We start from the raw sequence: 14,031 nt of genomic DNA on the forward strand, positions 1-14,031 counted from the left end.
TTTGTAAAGGGGGGGCTAATAATTTTTTCCTCACCAAAGTTTGCTCTTTGCTCCACACAGCTTCAGAAAACAGGTGAGCCGTGATTGGTTGTTACCTGAGCGCTGAGCAACTTGCGTGTTTCTTGCAATCTTCTCGCTCGGCTAAAAGAGCCAACATCAGACAATGTTGACAGGAACATTGAGGGAATTTGCAAGATTTGCGTGGAGACTTGGGAAAAACTTTCCATCCTTCCAACAGATTGCGCAAATAAATAAATGTGCCGTTACATCTCACAGCGAGGTACAAATTTATTGTCATGTGTGTCGGAAATTATAAACCTGTTAAGAAGCTTTAAATTAGGGTTGGCCATTCATTAATATTGTCACTTCATTTCTCTCCCTCTCTCTCTCTTTTTTTTTTTTTGTTTGCAGCTTCCCAAGTTCAAAGCAGGTCACTGCTGGTGTGTCGCTTCCACAAGTTGTGTCGCTGCCTCCAAGTTGACCCCCCCCCCCCCCCTCCCCAAAAAAACAAAAAAAACAACAAACAAACACGCAGTAAAATGTTGACAACTTTGCAAGTTGGCCCCTCGAGCGACCGTTTTTTTCCAAAAAGCAACTAGCAAAGATCCAGACGAGTGCCCGTTGGAAGGTCATCACCAAGGCAACCGTACAATTTCAACCAGGTGTGCCAGAAAAGTTCCAGGACTGGTGCTGGCACAAAAACAGATGTGCTGTCTTCAGATATGAGTTTAATATGTTCCGTCAACACATTTGTACCTCAAATCCTCTTTTCCTATTGAAATGAAAAAAGAAAAAAAAAGAAAAAGAAAAAGAAAAAAAACGTATGTATTTTTAATGATGTAAAACTAGCACTCCATAAAAACACAATCCTGACATAATTTAAATAGAATTAAAGCGTTTTTGTCAAACTGCATCAATTAAATGCTGCTCTTGGCCACCTGGGGGCAGTTTAAGATATGCTGTTCATCAATCACTGCAGTGGAGCGTGTTCTGCCTCCAACTCAAGTGGGACGATGTCTCAACTCCTCTCTGAGCTCATCAGAACAGCACTAATATTAGTTAATTGACACACAGGATAAAGACTATATGACAATTCCATTCAACTGTCTTGTCTACATGTTACTGCACCACTTGTGTTGAATTTGTTGCTTAAAAAGTAGAGCACAGCAACAAAGACACTAATTAAGCTAGTGGGGCTTTTCTGTAGGCATTTGTTTGTCTAGTTGAATCCGCAAGGTGTAATTGGAGTAAACTTCAGCTGGGAATGGCATCAGGCAGCTTCAAGTGATGGCGATTTTCCAAAGTGCTGCTGCAAATTGTGATGCGAGTTGAAATTATGAATTTGATGGAGTCTTGCATCAGGGCCGCTTGACGAGATTGACATTGGGGTTGTCCGTCCGTCCGTCCGTCCAGGAAGCTTTGGGGCACATGTGAAATCCATTTTTCGCCATGCAGTTTTCACGGTATGTTGACAAGCATTTCAAAGCGTCACTTGTTTTTCCCAACGGCAGAATGTGATTTTCATTTCAACAGGAAAGAAAAAAAATTGTTTGTGTGAAATTTGATGCTGGAAAGATGTTGCCAATCTAGTTTGATGACAAAATCCAAAAAATCCAAAAAGCTCTTTACGTTGGATTTTCTGGACACACGCACACAAAAAAAAGGATTAAAATTGGATTTTGGTGGCAAAAGTTGAAGGCTTCAATTGAAATCAAAGACTTTGGCCATTTGCAGTATTTTCGACACTCATGTGGTGCGATCCAAAGCACCGTCGTCCATCTTGTCGGGCCTGAGGGCGGGGCCTTGCGCCTTGGTGTCCCTCAGCACGGCCAGCGCGGCGCCCGAGAAGGTCTTGAGCACGCCCAGCGTCTCCCGTTGCAGCGTCAGCGACTCGCTGACGAACTCCTGCTGGCTCTCCACCAGCAGCTGCAGCGACTGCGCCAGCGTCTCCAGCGAGCGCGACACCGACGCCAGCAGCTGCCGGCTGGCGCGCTGCTGCTGCACGCTGTGGCACGCCAGCTGCTCCAAGCCCGCCGAGCGGGCCGACGCGGCGCACGGGAGCGGGTCGGCCAGCGCGGGAGCGGGGGTGGCGATCGGACGAGGGCGGCGCCGGCCGGGAGGAGTCATTGGCGGGAGGGAGGAGCGAGGGTGAGGACGAGGAGGTGACGGCGGGGAAGGCGGCGACGGTGGAGAGCGGCGGCGAAGCGGGAGATGAATCGGCGTCGCACTCTTTTGAGGTGGTGCTGACGGCGTTGCGGTTGTGCCGCGAGTACGTGTGGACCAGCTTGGGCGGCGCGAAGGACGATTGGGTCGAGAAGGTGGAGTTGTCGTCACAGTCCATGGAAGGTTCTGGAAAAGACCGAGAAGGTCGGGTGACTGTCGTGGCCAAAATGGAAATGAAATTTAAAAAAAAAAAAAGATTTTTGTAGCTTGGCTTCTTTCAGTAAGTTAAATAAATCATAAACATTTGCAGCCAAGGAAAAATAAAAAGATTCTGACCTGCGTCGTCATCTGACGAGCGGGACGGGTCTCCTGTAAAAGCAATAACACGAGTGTGGGAAGGAAAGTTTTGCAGCATCCAAAGCGGACGACGGCGGCGGTGCTTACCGCTCAGCTCCTTGTCAGGCGACGACAGAGGCGAGAAGTCGAAGGAAAGTCCCCCGGGAAGCGAAAGCGAGCCGTTGTTGTTGTCCAGGTACGGGTAGCAGCCGCCGGCATCCTTGCCTGCCGCCGCGTTTGACTTGGGGCCTTCGTCGTCGTCCAAGTCGCTGAGAACGTCTGGCGAGACAACACGCAGCGTTTTCACGACGTTTCCATGCGCACGTACGCTGCCTATAAAAAGTCTACACACCTCAGTTCCAGGCCATGTCATCACTCAATTGGGACAAATGAAAGCATATGGTTGCACCAAAAAATGAAAAATGAGTGTATGCGGTTGCCAAGGTTAAATTAGTTAACTAAAACTAACAAAAGAACTAAAATTAAAATTAAAAAAAACAATTTCATTAATGAAATAAAATAAAAACTAAAATGCTTTTTGAAAAAACGAAAACTACCTGAAACTACATTTTATGTTTACAAAACTGACTAAAACTATTATTAAAGCAAAAATGTCAGTTTTAGTCACTGGTCATTAATTTAATGCATGAGCCTTTGGGGATGATTTTAAATGTGATTTAAAGCAGATTTATTTTGATATCAACCGGAATAAGAACGTTTGAAAGTGTGTCACAAAGAAGTGACATCATCTCGCAGTAGCCAATAGAAAAGCACCTTCAGATGATGTTGCTCCCATGGTGTTTTTTAAGTAAAAATACAGTAATACACTTTTCTTTTCTTTTTTTTAAACTAAAACTAATACTGACTGGTTAGCACGTCTGCCTCCCAGTTCTGAGGACTGAGGTCCGAGTCCAGGCTCCAGCCTTCCTGGGTAGAGTTTGCATGTTCTCCCCGTGCCCGCGTGGGTCTTCTCCGGGTACTCCGGTCTCCTCCCACATTCCAAAGACATGCATGGCAGGTTAATTGGGCGCTCCGAATTGTCTCTACGTGTGCTTGTGAGTGTGGATGGTTGTTCGTCTCAGTGTGCCCTGCGATTGGCTGGCAACCAGTCCAGGGTGTCCCCCCCGCCTACTGCATGGCAGGTTGATTGGGATTGTCTCTGTGTGCCCTGCGATTGGCTGGCAACCAGTTCAGGGTGTACCCTACCCATAGCCAGCTGAGATAGGCTCCAGCACCCCCCGCGACCCTTCTGAGAGACAAGCGGTTCAGAAAATGGATGGATTGATGGATAAAACTAATACTGAAACTAACTAAAACTAATCCATCCATCCATCCATTTTCTTGACCGCTTATTCCTCACAAGGGTCGCGGGGGGTGCTGGCACCTACCTCAGCTGGCTCTGGGCAGTAGGCGGGGGACACCCTGGACTGGTTGCCAGCCAATCGCAGGGCACACTGAGACGAACAACCATCCACACTCACAAGCACACGTAGAGACAATTCGGAGCGCCCAATTAACCTGCCATGCATGTCTTAAGAATGTGGGAGGAGACCGGAGTACCCGGAGAAGACCCACACGGGCACGGGGAGAACATGCAAACTCCACCCAGGAAGGCCGGAGCCTGGACTCGAACCGGAGTCCTTAGAACTGGGAGGCGACGTGCTAACCACTCGACCTACTAAAACTTATCATTTAATTAAATAACTAAAACTAATAAAAAAATTAATAAATAACAGAACCACCATGAAAACTAATTAAAACTAACTTAATTTAAAAAAAACCTCAAAACAAAATCAAAACAAACTAAAATGAAAATTCCAAAACTATAATAACCCTGTTGGTTGCACACACCCGTTTAATTGAGAATGTCCTTCAGGTGCAACAATTAATCAGTAAATAAATGATTATTAAATGAGTTTGATCATTTCAAGAGAGAAAAATGTCCAATTGTGGGAATTTCAGCCACCCAACAGTAAATATTCTCACCTCCCGTGGGACTCATGAGCAGGATCCCGTGCACCATCTTCTCCACCGAGTCCAGAGACTTCCTCTTCCTCCTCCCCGCTGAGCCGTTGGGAGCTCGCAGGAGGGCCAGCCGACGCTTGCCATCACATTTCAGGTCCGCCCACTTTTTCATGATTTGACGCACCTGAGACACAAAGCGTGTTTGGGTGAGGATTGGGGGTCATCGAGTCCGGGAGGTTCTCTCGGTACGTACTAACTTGGCCACAGTCGCTTTACTTGAGAAGTGAGGCCACAGGCCGCCATATTGCATTGTCACTCACTAACATGAATGCCGTTTTCACATTACTGTCTTCATGGGAAAAACACCATCACATGTGTAGTGAGTGGTTGTACAAAGATGTCTGGAAAAAGCGCTGCATGCACATTTCATCACCAAGAACATGATTTGATTTTTATTAATTTTTTTTCCTGAGTGCTACTCAAAGAGTGTTTTGCAACATGTTGTCAGAAGCATCAACAATCACAGGAAAGCGAAGCTCCTCTCGCCATTCGTTATCTAAACCACATCGGGACAAAATTTGTTGCCAAATGTAAACCTACATTGTGTGAGATAATCTGCCGTATTTTCCCAACTATAAGACGTTACTTTTTCCATGCGCTCTGACCCCTGCTCCGCATGCTGACAGGGGGCAGACGCTGTTCTGACGTGTTTGTGGTGGAATTTTATATCTATATTGTATTTTATTTTATTTTATTATATAAATCATGGAGCAAACGTGGCCCTCGAGTTTGCCCAGCATGAAGAAACACCTTTCGTACTTTTTCCCTCAAGTGACATCATCCGTGTGTGATAACATCACCACCCACCTCTCTGTGGTTCTGTCCCAGACCGTTGATCTGATCCGTGATCTCAGCCCACTTTTGTTTCTTGGCCTCTGCAGACACGCCATGATTAAACTTCCCTGAAAGACAACACAAAATGCACACACGCTCATTACTTGATGACTTTTATTTGGGACTAAATGTGCTACATGCTTAAGTGTTATTAAAATCCCTTTTTACACTTTTACCCAATTAGTGTTGTATTTTCACAAATCAACAGAAATTGTGTTGAGTGGACTCCCGCACGCGTGCGTCTGCACTCACTGAGGAGGATATATCTGTTCCTGCGCACTTGCTCCAGCAGCATCTTGATCTCAGAGAAGGAGAACCTGGGCCTGCTGCCGAGGCACCTGGCCCCGCCCACCTTGAACTCCTCGTCCTCGTCCTGCCAGGAGGTCGCCATGGCCAGCCCGCTCGTCTCCGTCTCCGCCGCCGCTCCTCCTCGCTCACACACACACTGGACGTCTGTCGGGTTGGCGCGGCACAAAAGTCAGCTCAACAGCACTGCCCAATCAGGTGCATGTATTCTCCACATACATAATTAAGGGAAACTCAAGTGAGAAGGTCAAACACATACAGTATGTCACCCGTTGCTTTGCGGGAGGAAAACAGAATACTTCATCAGTTCAGTTGAGCGTTGTTCACTAGGGGTGTGCCAAAAAATCCATTCATAAAAGAATCAAGATTCTCACTTATTAATCGAATCAAATCGATATTAATATCCAAAAATAGATTTTATTTAAATTAGAAATGATGAAGAAGGGGAAAAGGCAGTTGTCGCCCACATGCTGTTTTTGTGGAAAAAGGCACTTAGAATACAAAATTAATAAATGTTTTTAAAAACAAAATAACAAATTTAAAAAAAATAAAAAAATTTAATGTCTCTATTTGTCATTTTGTCTTGCAAAGCAGACTGGAGTAGATCATGACAATGTTGTGCATATCTGTAAATTGAAGCAGAAATCATTTGTCAATCAAATAATTTTGAATCGAAAATCGTTTGAATCGAGAATTGATTCTGAATCGAATCTTAGACCCAAAAATCGTAATCGAATCGAATCATGAGACAGTCAAAGCCCTATTGTTCACAAATTTGAGAATATTCGAAAACAGTATTGAAAATATAACATGTGTAACAAACAAAAATGTTACTATTATTTGGGGGGGGGGTCTTATTTTATTGGGGCCCGAAAGAACACACAAACGGTGCTCTGTAGTTGAGTCAGTCACGGAGTCATGTAGCCTATGTTGATTTAATATTATTTCATACAAGCAAGCTCATTTCTAATAATTATTTCAAACATTGTTATCCATTTCCATTATTACCCCCGAGAAACAGTCAAGCCAAGTTAGCGATGTCCGGTCACGTGGTCTGCCTCCGCCAATCATCAGCGTCCTTGTCGAGCTTTTGTAGGCTAGCAGCCGCACACATTCAAACATCAACAAGGTTTTTTGACGCGCCGACGTTGCCGTGGAGCCGCTAACATTTCGTCGCCGACGCGCAGATAGAACAAACGTCAAAGCGTCACCATGGAGACGAATATAATGCGTGTCCGCGTCGAGTCGCCGGCAAGCCCGACGACTAGCGTCGTGCTAGCTAGGAGCTAACTAACTAGCTGTATGCTAATGCACTAGCTGCCGAGTCAGAGTGTTTGGTGTGTGCGTGTGTGTGTGTGTCGGAGTGTAGTAAGTGTTAGTACGCAGAAAAAAACGTCACAAAAGGATGAATGAACATAAAATGTTTACCGACAAAATGGCGACGTCCACGGCCCTGCTAGAAAATTCGGCGTGTGATGAAAGAGGCGACTGCGCATGCGCAACAACAAGCGCCTAGAACGCGCAAAATTGGATGCGCGCGTGCGCAAATGCAACAATTCGAGCGTGCGGCCGCAATGACAATGCGCAAATCGAGTGCAAAGTACTCAATGGCCGGCGGGCCACATCCGGCCGAGCTCGCATTTTCACTGACACAAGTTCGCAAATATTTGGTGCATTCATTTCCGTTTTTTTGCCCTCGAATTGGTTAAAGTATTAGGTTTTTGATTTTTTTGGGTCATGATTTATCCCATCGAACAATGTATATAATAAAATGAGCAAAATTACCACAAGTGGTACGTATAATGGATGGATAAAACTTTTATATACATTGGTGGTTAAGATGGGTGTTTAATTTGTTCCGTGACCCGTCCACGCCCATAACTCGAAACACTCTCAAATTAGGGCTGGGTAATGGAGCAAAAGAATTTTTTTTTTTTTTTTTTTTTTTTTAACATACAATGTCGCAATTTTTCATATTGTGTTCAGCTGCCACTTTCAAAACATCTGGACAGAAAACGCAAGTAACTACAGAGAACTTCAACATAAAGTAGTAAGATCAATCTTCACTCTTGAAGTGTCTCACTCCAACCAAAAGAGGCCAGCATTGTGCACACTTGAAGCGAAGTTCCGAAAGACATGCTTGCGCACAACACACCAACTGATACACAAATGTTGCACTACATTTGGCTAATTTACAGATCAAATAAAACCGATGACTGATCGGGTCTGCAGCACGCTTCACAAACCAAAGCAGAGCAGGAAATTTTGATTGACTGTTGACACGCATGTCCGACATGTTTGAGCTGATCACTGTCGACCTGAAATGTATCAACATCACCAAATGTGATCAGTTTAAACGCAACAATTTTGCAAGTTAGAAGACACACACGATCACCAACCACGCAGTCATCGATCCAACACTTTATTCAAGCTGCCCAAATGAAAATTTCAAAACACGTTGTGAAATGTTGTGCATTCAACTTCAAGTGGTCACTTGTACGTGTGTCTGTCCAGATCATCCAACTGGCGCGAGCACTTGCCATCAAGTGTTTTCATTTCATTCCCTGCCTGATGGTGACAAAATCGTGAGCAGCCATCGCGTCTCGGAAGCTCCGGTTCTTGCAGGTGCTGGACAACAAAGTGTCGCGGTGGGCTTGGCTCTCCTCAGATGGCGGTGTCCCACAAGACAGCCGCCGATCGCCCGGCGGACGCGGGCGGAGCCGAATACGGCGGCGGTTGTTTCTTCCTCCAGTCAGGCAGGCCGTCCCGTTTGCTGAGGTTTTTGTCGGCTCGCCGGCGACTTTTGATTTCGCGACACAAAACTCGTTTCTTCTCGATGGTCTCCATCATGGTGACGTCCCCGCACAGCCACGGCATCTAAGGGGCGGAGCAATAGGTCACCTGTTACTCAAACGCCGCACATTTGGCCTCATCAAGACTGTATCTGCCCAAACTCATTGCATGCACTAAATCACCTTTTCAGACTTGACAAGCATCTGCCGCTTCCCCGACGGCAAAATGCAGCCATTAAAATGTTTGTTTTCGTCAAAGTAGTATTGATCCTCTGCATGGAGTGACTGATATTAGTGACGTACTGATGAACTCAGAGAGGAGTTGAGAGTTATTATGAATCTCACAAGCACTCAAGGCAGGACATGCCATGCTGCAATATGATTGGCTGCTGCAAAGATTGACTAGATTCAGAACAAGATCTCAATGAGCTGTCCGTCTGTCTGTCCATCTGTCATACTGTCCCCAGGTGGTCAATTGATCCATGATGTGACAAACAACATGTCATGTGTTTTCCATTCTATTGTAATCATTTGCTGGAGTGCGGTTTGTGCTATTTGTTTGTTTTGGAAAAGGCTGGAACGGATGAATGACGTTTGGATTCATTGTAATGGCAAAAGATGTTTTGAGATATGAACGTGGTCAAGAAACAAATTCAACTCAAATCTCAAGGCGAGAATATGTTAACCCCAATTCACTCCCCTCGCATGCAGTACTATTTGTCTTTTGTTAAAAAGATTTGATACAGTATTTTTCATTTCTTACTTGGGCCTATTTCAATTGGACAATTATTTGACAGACACGTCTGGATGCCCTGGAGAAGCTTTCAATCCCATCTGATCAAGTTTACTAAGTAGTGTGGCCAAGAACAGATGTAGTGGCTGACTTGGTTTCAACATTGATGTGGATGGAAATCACGAATAATCATTTCTGTCTGTCTTTAATTATGACTTGGCACAAAATAAATCATTTCCGTCGAGGTTTCTTTTGTCTAAAAACAGTTTGAGTTGTGACCAATGAAAGATTTTTGTCTTTTTAATTGCTGACCTGGCTGAGGGCGGGATGATCTTGCGGCGTTGAAGGCACCCCTGACGTTGACGCAGAGCGACCAAGCTGGCGCAAACACTTGAATTCTGTTTTCAAACAACAAAAAACAAAAAGTTGTGATCAACAAGTTTCGCTCGCTTCATGAATTATGCAAAATTTTCACGTTCATATGTGTTTTTGTTCCTCCTAGTTCAGTGGTGTCCAAACTACAGCCCGGGGGTCATTTGTGGCCCACTATACACATTTTAATGGCCCGCTGCGTATTCTAAAAATAACTTGTGACATAGTTTAGTAAAATGCAGTCAACAGTCATGTACCTTCAGCGCCGTGCCTGCTCCTCCATTCGGTCCTGGCCAGCCGTTCGGCGGACGTTTGCGCCGCGGCGAGGTCGTCCAGCGACGTGGCCGAGCTGCTGTATTTGGCGCCCCCGCCCTCCGGGGGCCGGCCAGCCATCAAGGCGCTGTAGGGGGGCGGCCTCTTCAGGCTGGAAGGCGTCCGAGAGCGAGCTATGCTCACGGGTGAGGGGCACGCCGACTGACTGCGCGGGTATGCGTTCCCATTGTGGGTGGAGCTAGACGATGCGTACGGGCCCGAAGGAAGAGGCGGTGCAGACGAGCGACCCGAAGATGTGATGGTGGACGTGGACGGCCACTCGTCGTCGTCTTTGCTCCTTTTGGAACTTCGGCATTGTTCGGCAAGCCCCGCCTTTTTCCCCGTCATAGACAACTGAGTGACATCGACGGGGGTCAGCGGAGACTCGTCGGAATTGGGGGAACGCGGAGGCGGGAACGGCGGGAAGACGAGTAACGGCGGCCGGTGCGTGAGGAGGTTGGGAAACGGTTGCGGGATGTGGCACGCGGGCAAGCAGGAATCGGCATCGGAGTATTTCATTTCCTCGTACACAGACTCGTTCTGCTCATCCTGACTTCCGACCGAGACGTTTCCCGCCATCTCGATGTAGATGGACTCCGACTCATCTCCGGAAGCCGAATAAGGACTTTGCGAGGACGACGTCTCTTTCCTGTGGTTGCATACGTGGGCCTCGTCAAAGGACGAGCTGAGCTGCGTGTTGGGGTTGCGTTTGGGTTTGGGTGGAGGCGTCTTCTTCAAGTCCTCGGAGCACGTGTGGAAGTGAACTGCAAGCACACAAAGCAAATATCACGCGGGTGCTAACATGAAGCCTTCAAAGAGAAACAATGAAGTGCATGTGTGGCGAACGCGCCAGCCCCTGCACATAGAGACTCCAGCAAAGACGGCGCAACGGCGTTCACCTTCATCTTGCGTATGAAGCGCCTCCGAGCTGCTGCTGAGTTTGGTGTTGGGGTCCCTCTTGGGTTTGGGCGGCGGCAGTTTGCGCTCGTCGCTGTCCTCGTCGCCGCCCACCGAATCGAGGGAATGAGAGCGCACGCCCAAGGTCTGGCCGGGAGCCAGCGGTCGAGCCGGTGCCGGCGTAGTCATGAAACCCATTCGCAAATGTTTGCCGCAGTACGCCACGTCGGTTGCGCCGGATGCCTCGTCGTCAGTCCTGGAGAAACGGACACAAGCGCGCATGCTGACAGGTCGTGACCCTTCTCAACTGTCAACGCAACCGCCAAAAGAAGTAACGTGGCATACGAACAAACTGCTGCTCATGCAAAGGCAAGCAAACAACCCCGGCCTCCATCCTGACAAGAGGACCGAGCATTGAGCCCTGAGGGACACCGCAGATGATCAAAGAGGCGTGGCCTCGCATATGCGGCTCACCTTTTAATGGCTTCTCCTTGTCGTTTCTGCTTGTGTTTTTTCTCCTGCAAGTAAGTCCAGTTGGCATCGTTTCGAATGCGGTCACTCTCTCGGGAAATGTCTGAGGCGTTCTGGATGACCAGCTGGTCGTAAGTCTGAAGGCATCGGTCCTCCACGTACTGGAAAAACCTGCGCAAGGTTGAAGCCTCCTCTTGAGATGTCATCATTCCTGGAGGACCTGAGTACAGCGAAAATACAAATATGTTCACAATGACCCATCCATCCATCCCTTTTCTGAACCGCTTGCTCCTCACAAGGATCGCGGGGGGTGCTGGAGCCTATCTCAGCTGGCTATGGGCAGTAGGCGGGGTACTGCGTGGTCGCCAGCCAATCGCACACAATGACCCAGGATCTAGGAAAATAACGATGACGGACTTTGAGCCCGCCACTATGACAAAAGTTCACTCGTGTTCAAATCTGAGAATAACATTTTAGCGCAACCACTTTCAAGTCAAATTAGCTTCATGCTAACAAGAAGTGCAAAATACTAAAGACAGGTTAACAATTTGTCATGTTTCCTGTCCCTTTTTCCATGTGCTTCTCATTAGCTTTTGATGTCCACCTGTGCTGTCAAACATGGCTTCCTATCAGTTCCCTCAGACTTTCGTGTTCCTCGCTGGTTTCTTGTTTGTGTTGCGATTCTCGGTGCACGTTGTGTCCTGTCATGTCTGTTTTTGAACCTTGTTACTTTTGCAAAGGTCGCCAAATTGCCAACGTGGACGGACGGCGGCCAAATCGCATCATCGTGTGCATCCCCTCCCCCACACGACGTCTATCACCAAAATGGTACAGGAAGTCAGCCAGCTGTAACCTAGCAACAGCAGCATCTCTCAGGGGAGCGCGATGACGTCACGCTTCCTGGCCGACGCTGACGAGCTCGGGCACGAGAGGAAATCGGAATGTGTCATCATCTACGCCTTTATGGATTGGGGGAATATCTTGAGCCTGAGCGGCGTCGTGGCCACGTAGGACAAATCCAGTTCCCCTTTTCATTTCCTGCAGCCTACTTCCAAGAAAAGAAAAAAAAAAAAAAAGAGGTGCCAATGCCGACTGACGAAAGCTTGAAGATGCTTACCGCAAGCCTCACGCTCCTTCCATCCTCCTGTGCTGCCTGTGTCCTTCTGCGTCTCCTTCCGTGTGTCCATCCCTCCTCCTGAGGGTCCTCAGTCAGTTTAGATGGGTGATCGCCATCAAGCTCACGTTCAAACTGGCTCGTCTCGCGCGAATCTTCGTTTCGAGGGAGGCTGAAACCATGGCAACCTGACAGCGTCGACACTCGCCTGACTCCTCCCATTTCACAGCTTCTTTTTTTTTTTAGGGGGATTTAAAAAAAACAACTTATTACAAGACAGAAAAAAAAATCCTTGTTTTAAGTGGCTGATTACTAAAATATTTAAACAATTTACACTTACAAAATGAATTAAAAGCCCAATATATGACAGTTGTAAAATATTTTGTTCTGATTTATTTGTTGAAAGGCATTTTCAATTTTAAAAACATGCACACAAAAAAAGAAGAAAAAAAAGAAGCAAAACTGATGAATTTTTCCCAGAAATGATTTGAGTAACATGAGGTAAGAATTTATGCATGGTCCCCTTCAAAGCCATTCTATTTTTACTCAGGAAAATGAACCTCCCATTTTATAAAATTTAATTTTGGCGTTATGTAATTATTTTCTTTCACTGAACTCGTTCAGGTATACAACATACACATGCCTTGCTAACACACACAACCTTGTCAAAAAACGCATTCAGCCTTTCAATGTTCTTTATTTGAACGTTTCCAAGTGTAAAAGGAGGATAGGTTGAGAATGGGAAAGGACATCTTGATCTTTATGAGCTTAAAGAGTCGCTGTCCCGCTCACTCCTCCTCAGGCGTTGAGGCCACCAGCACACTTTGGGCTTTAGCCTGCATGCGCGTGCGCACAAGAGGAGAGAAGTTTCTTTCAACAACCGTCAAAGGTAACTCGCACGGCGACCGATTAATCGGCCCTTCAGAAATCGGATAAATTGCAGGTTATTTTTGACCCACTCACTGCAGTTGTACATATTTTGCAGCTTCTGTCGTGAAAGCAGTAATCGTACACCGACGTTCAAATGGACTTCTGTCTTTGTTACGAATGGGGAAAGGGGGAAGTGACATATGCCATAAACCAGTCGGCGCATTTGTAAGTTATTTTTTGTGTGTGTAGCAGTGATCCTACCATCCTCCTTTTAAAGTTGCTTAGTGCCAGTAAAAATAGTTTTTTATGGAGCACCGGAAATTACAAACACTTAACCCTCTGTCAGTCGGGGCGGAGCTAACTAAACGGTTTGACAAGAGGTCAAAGTGCAGTACTACATGTCTCCAGCAGATAGCACATCCCAACGGTTGACGTTAGTAAAGTACTTGGGTTTTGGTCGTTGCAATTACATTAATACTGTCTGTAAGGGTGATGCCATAAGACGTTTAACAACAAAGAATGAAAGAAGGCAACGTCGAAAAACCATGTGTGTGTCGATTCAAACGTGTGTAAACATGAAACGAAGCAGCGGCTGCCACCTGCTGTCTATTTTTTTAATTGCTACCATTTTTTTCACCCGTTCTCTGCAGTTGAGAGGCCTTCAAAGCCTTCTGTACTCTATAGCATTAAAAAAACAAAAAACAAACAAACGTATAAGTACATCTTTGGGGCACTTAATATAGAATGTATTTATACATTTTCGGGAGCAAATGAGTTGATTATCTTCTAATCATAGCAATTGAGCA

The 14,031-nt window shown here is 46.4% G+C and overlaps 2 protein-coding genes across 6 annotated transcripts; both read right to left on the reverse strand.

The window, feature by feature from the left end:
- Positions 1-270: 270 nt before the first annotated feature.
- Positions 271-7,247, reverse strand: LOC144033772 (uncharacterized). Of its 5 annotated transcripts, none has more exons than XR_013288064.1 (9): positions 6,673-7,068; positions 5,924-5,939; positions 5,611-5,811; positions 5,332-5,426; positions 4,486-4,648; positions 2,608-2,778; positions 2,500-2,532; positions 995-2,349; positions 271-470 (listed from the first exon to the last, which is right to left on the reverse strand). XR_013288064.1 is itself a non-coding variant. In XM_077542094.1 (8 exons), exons 1-8 carry the CDS (start codon positions 6,784-6,786, stop codon positions 1,712-1,714), a joined length of 1,431 nt encoding a protein of 476 aa, XP_077398220.1. In that variant the 5' UTR covers positions 6,787-7,068; the 3' UTR covers positions 815-1,711. The 5 variants fall into 5 exon arrangements, 1 of the variants encoding a protein (XP_077398220.1); XR_013288067.1 differs by having other exon boundaries at positions 5,924-5,990; positions 6,673-7,066; XR_013288065.1 differs by lacking the exons at positions 5,924-5,939; positions 6,673-7,068 and adding an exon at positions 7,093-7,247.
- A 641-nt stretch (positions 7,248-7,888) lies between these two features.
- On the reverse strand, positions 7,889-13,947 carry LOC144033771 (neuronal tyrosine-phosphorylated phosphoinositide-3-kinase adapter 2-like). Its single transcript, XM_077542093.1, has 7 exons — positions 13,487-13,947; positions 12,359-12,584; positions 11,245-11,461; positions 10,773-11,026; positions 9,819-10,637; positions 9,502-9,587; positions 7,889-8,541 (listed from the first exon to the last, which is right to left on the reverse strand). Exons 2-7 carry the CDS (start codon positions 12,426-12,428, stop codon positions 8,329-8,331), a joined length of 1,659 nt encoding a protein of 552 aa, XP_077398219.1. The 5' UTR covers positions 12,429-12,584; positions 13,487-13,947; the 3' UTR covers positions 7,889-8,328.
- Between the last annotated feature and the right edge of the window lie 84 nt (positions 13,948-14,031).

This window comes from Festucalex cinctus, chromosome 13 (genome assembly GCF_051991245.1).
Source record: "Festucalex cinctus isolate MCC-2025b chromosome 13, RoL_Fcin_1.0, whole genome shotgun sequence".
Classification (NCBI taxonomy): Eukaryota; Metazoa; Chordata; class Actinopteri; order Syngnathiformes; family Syngnathidae; genus Festucalex; species Festucalex cinctus.

What these genes read in the sequence shown, in the direction of transcription:
- LOC144033771 (XM_077542093.1), bottom strand. Translation starts at nt 12,428, where the DNA reads ATGGACACACGGAAGGAGACGCAGAAGGACACAGGCAGCACAGGAGGA. An exon ending in GAGCAGGCACGGCGCTGAAG is followed by an intron (nt 9,588 to 9,818) that starts GTACATGACTGT and finishes GTTTGAAAACAG; the next exon opens with AATTCAAGTGTTTGCGCCAG. An exon ending in ATCATCCCGCCCTCAGCCAG is followed by an intron (nt 8,542 to 9,501) that starts GTCAGCAATTAA and finishes TCCGCCCCTTAG; the next exon opens with ATGCCGTGGCTGTGCGGGGA.
- LOC144033772 (XM_077542094.1), bottom strand. Translation starts at nt 6,786, where the DNA reads ATGTTTGAATGTGTGCGGCTGCTAGCCTACAAAAGCTCGACAAGGACG. An exon ending in GCCTGACAAGGAGCTGAGCG is followed by an intron (nt 2,533 to 2,607) that starts GTAAGCACCGCC and finishes TTGCTTTTACAG; the next exon opens with GAGACCCGTCCCGCTCGTCA. An exon ending in CTCGTCAGATGACGACGCAG is followed by an intron (nt 2,350 to 2,499) that starts GTCAGAATCTTT and finishes GGTCTTTTCCAG; the next exon opens with AACCTTCCATGGACTGTGAC.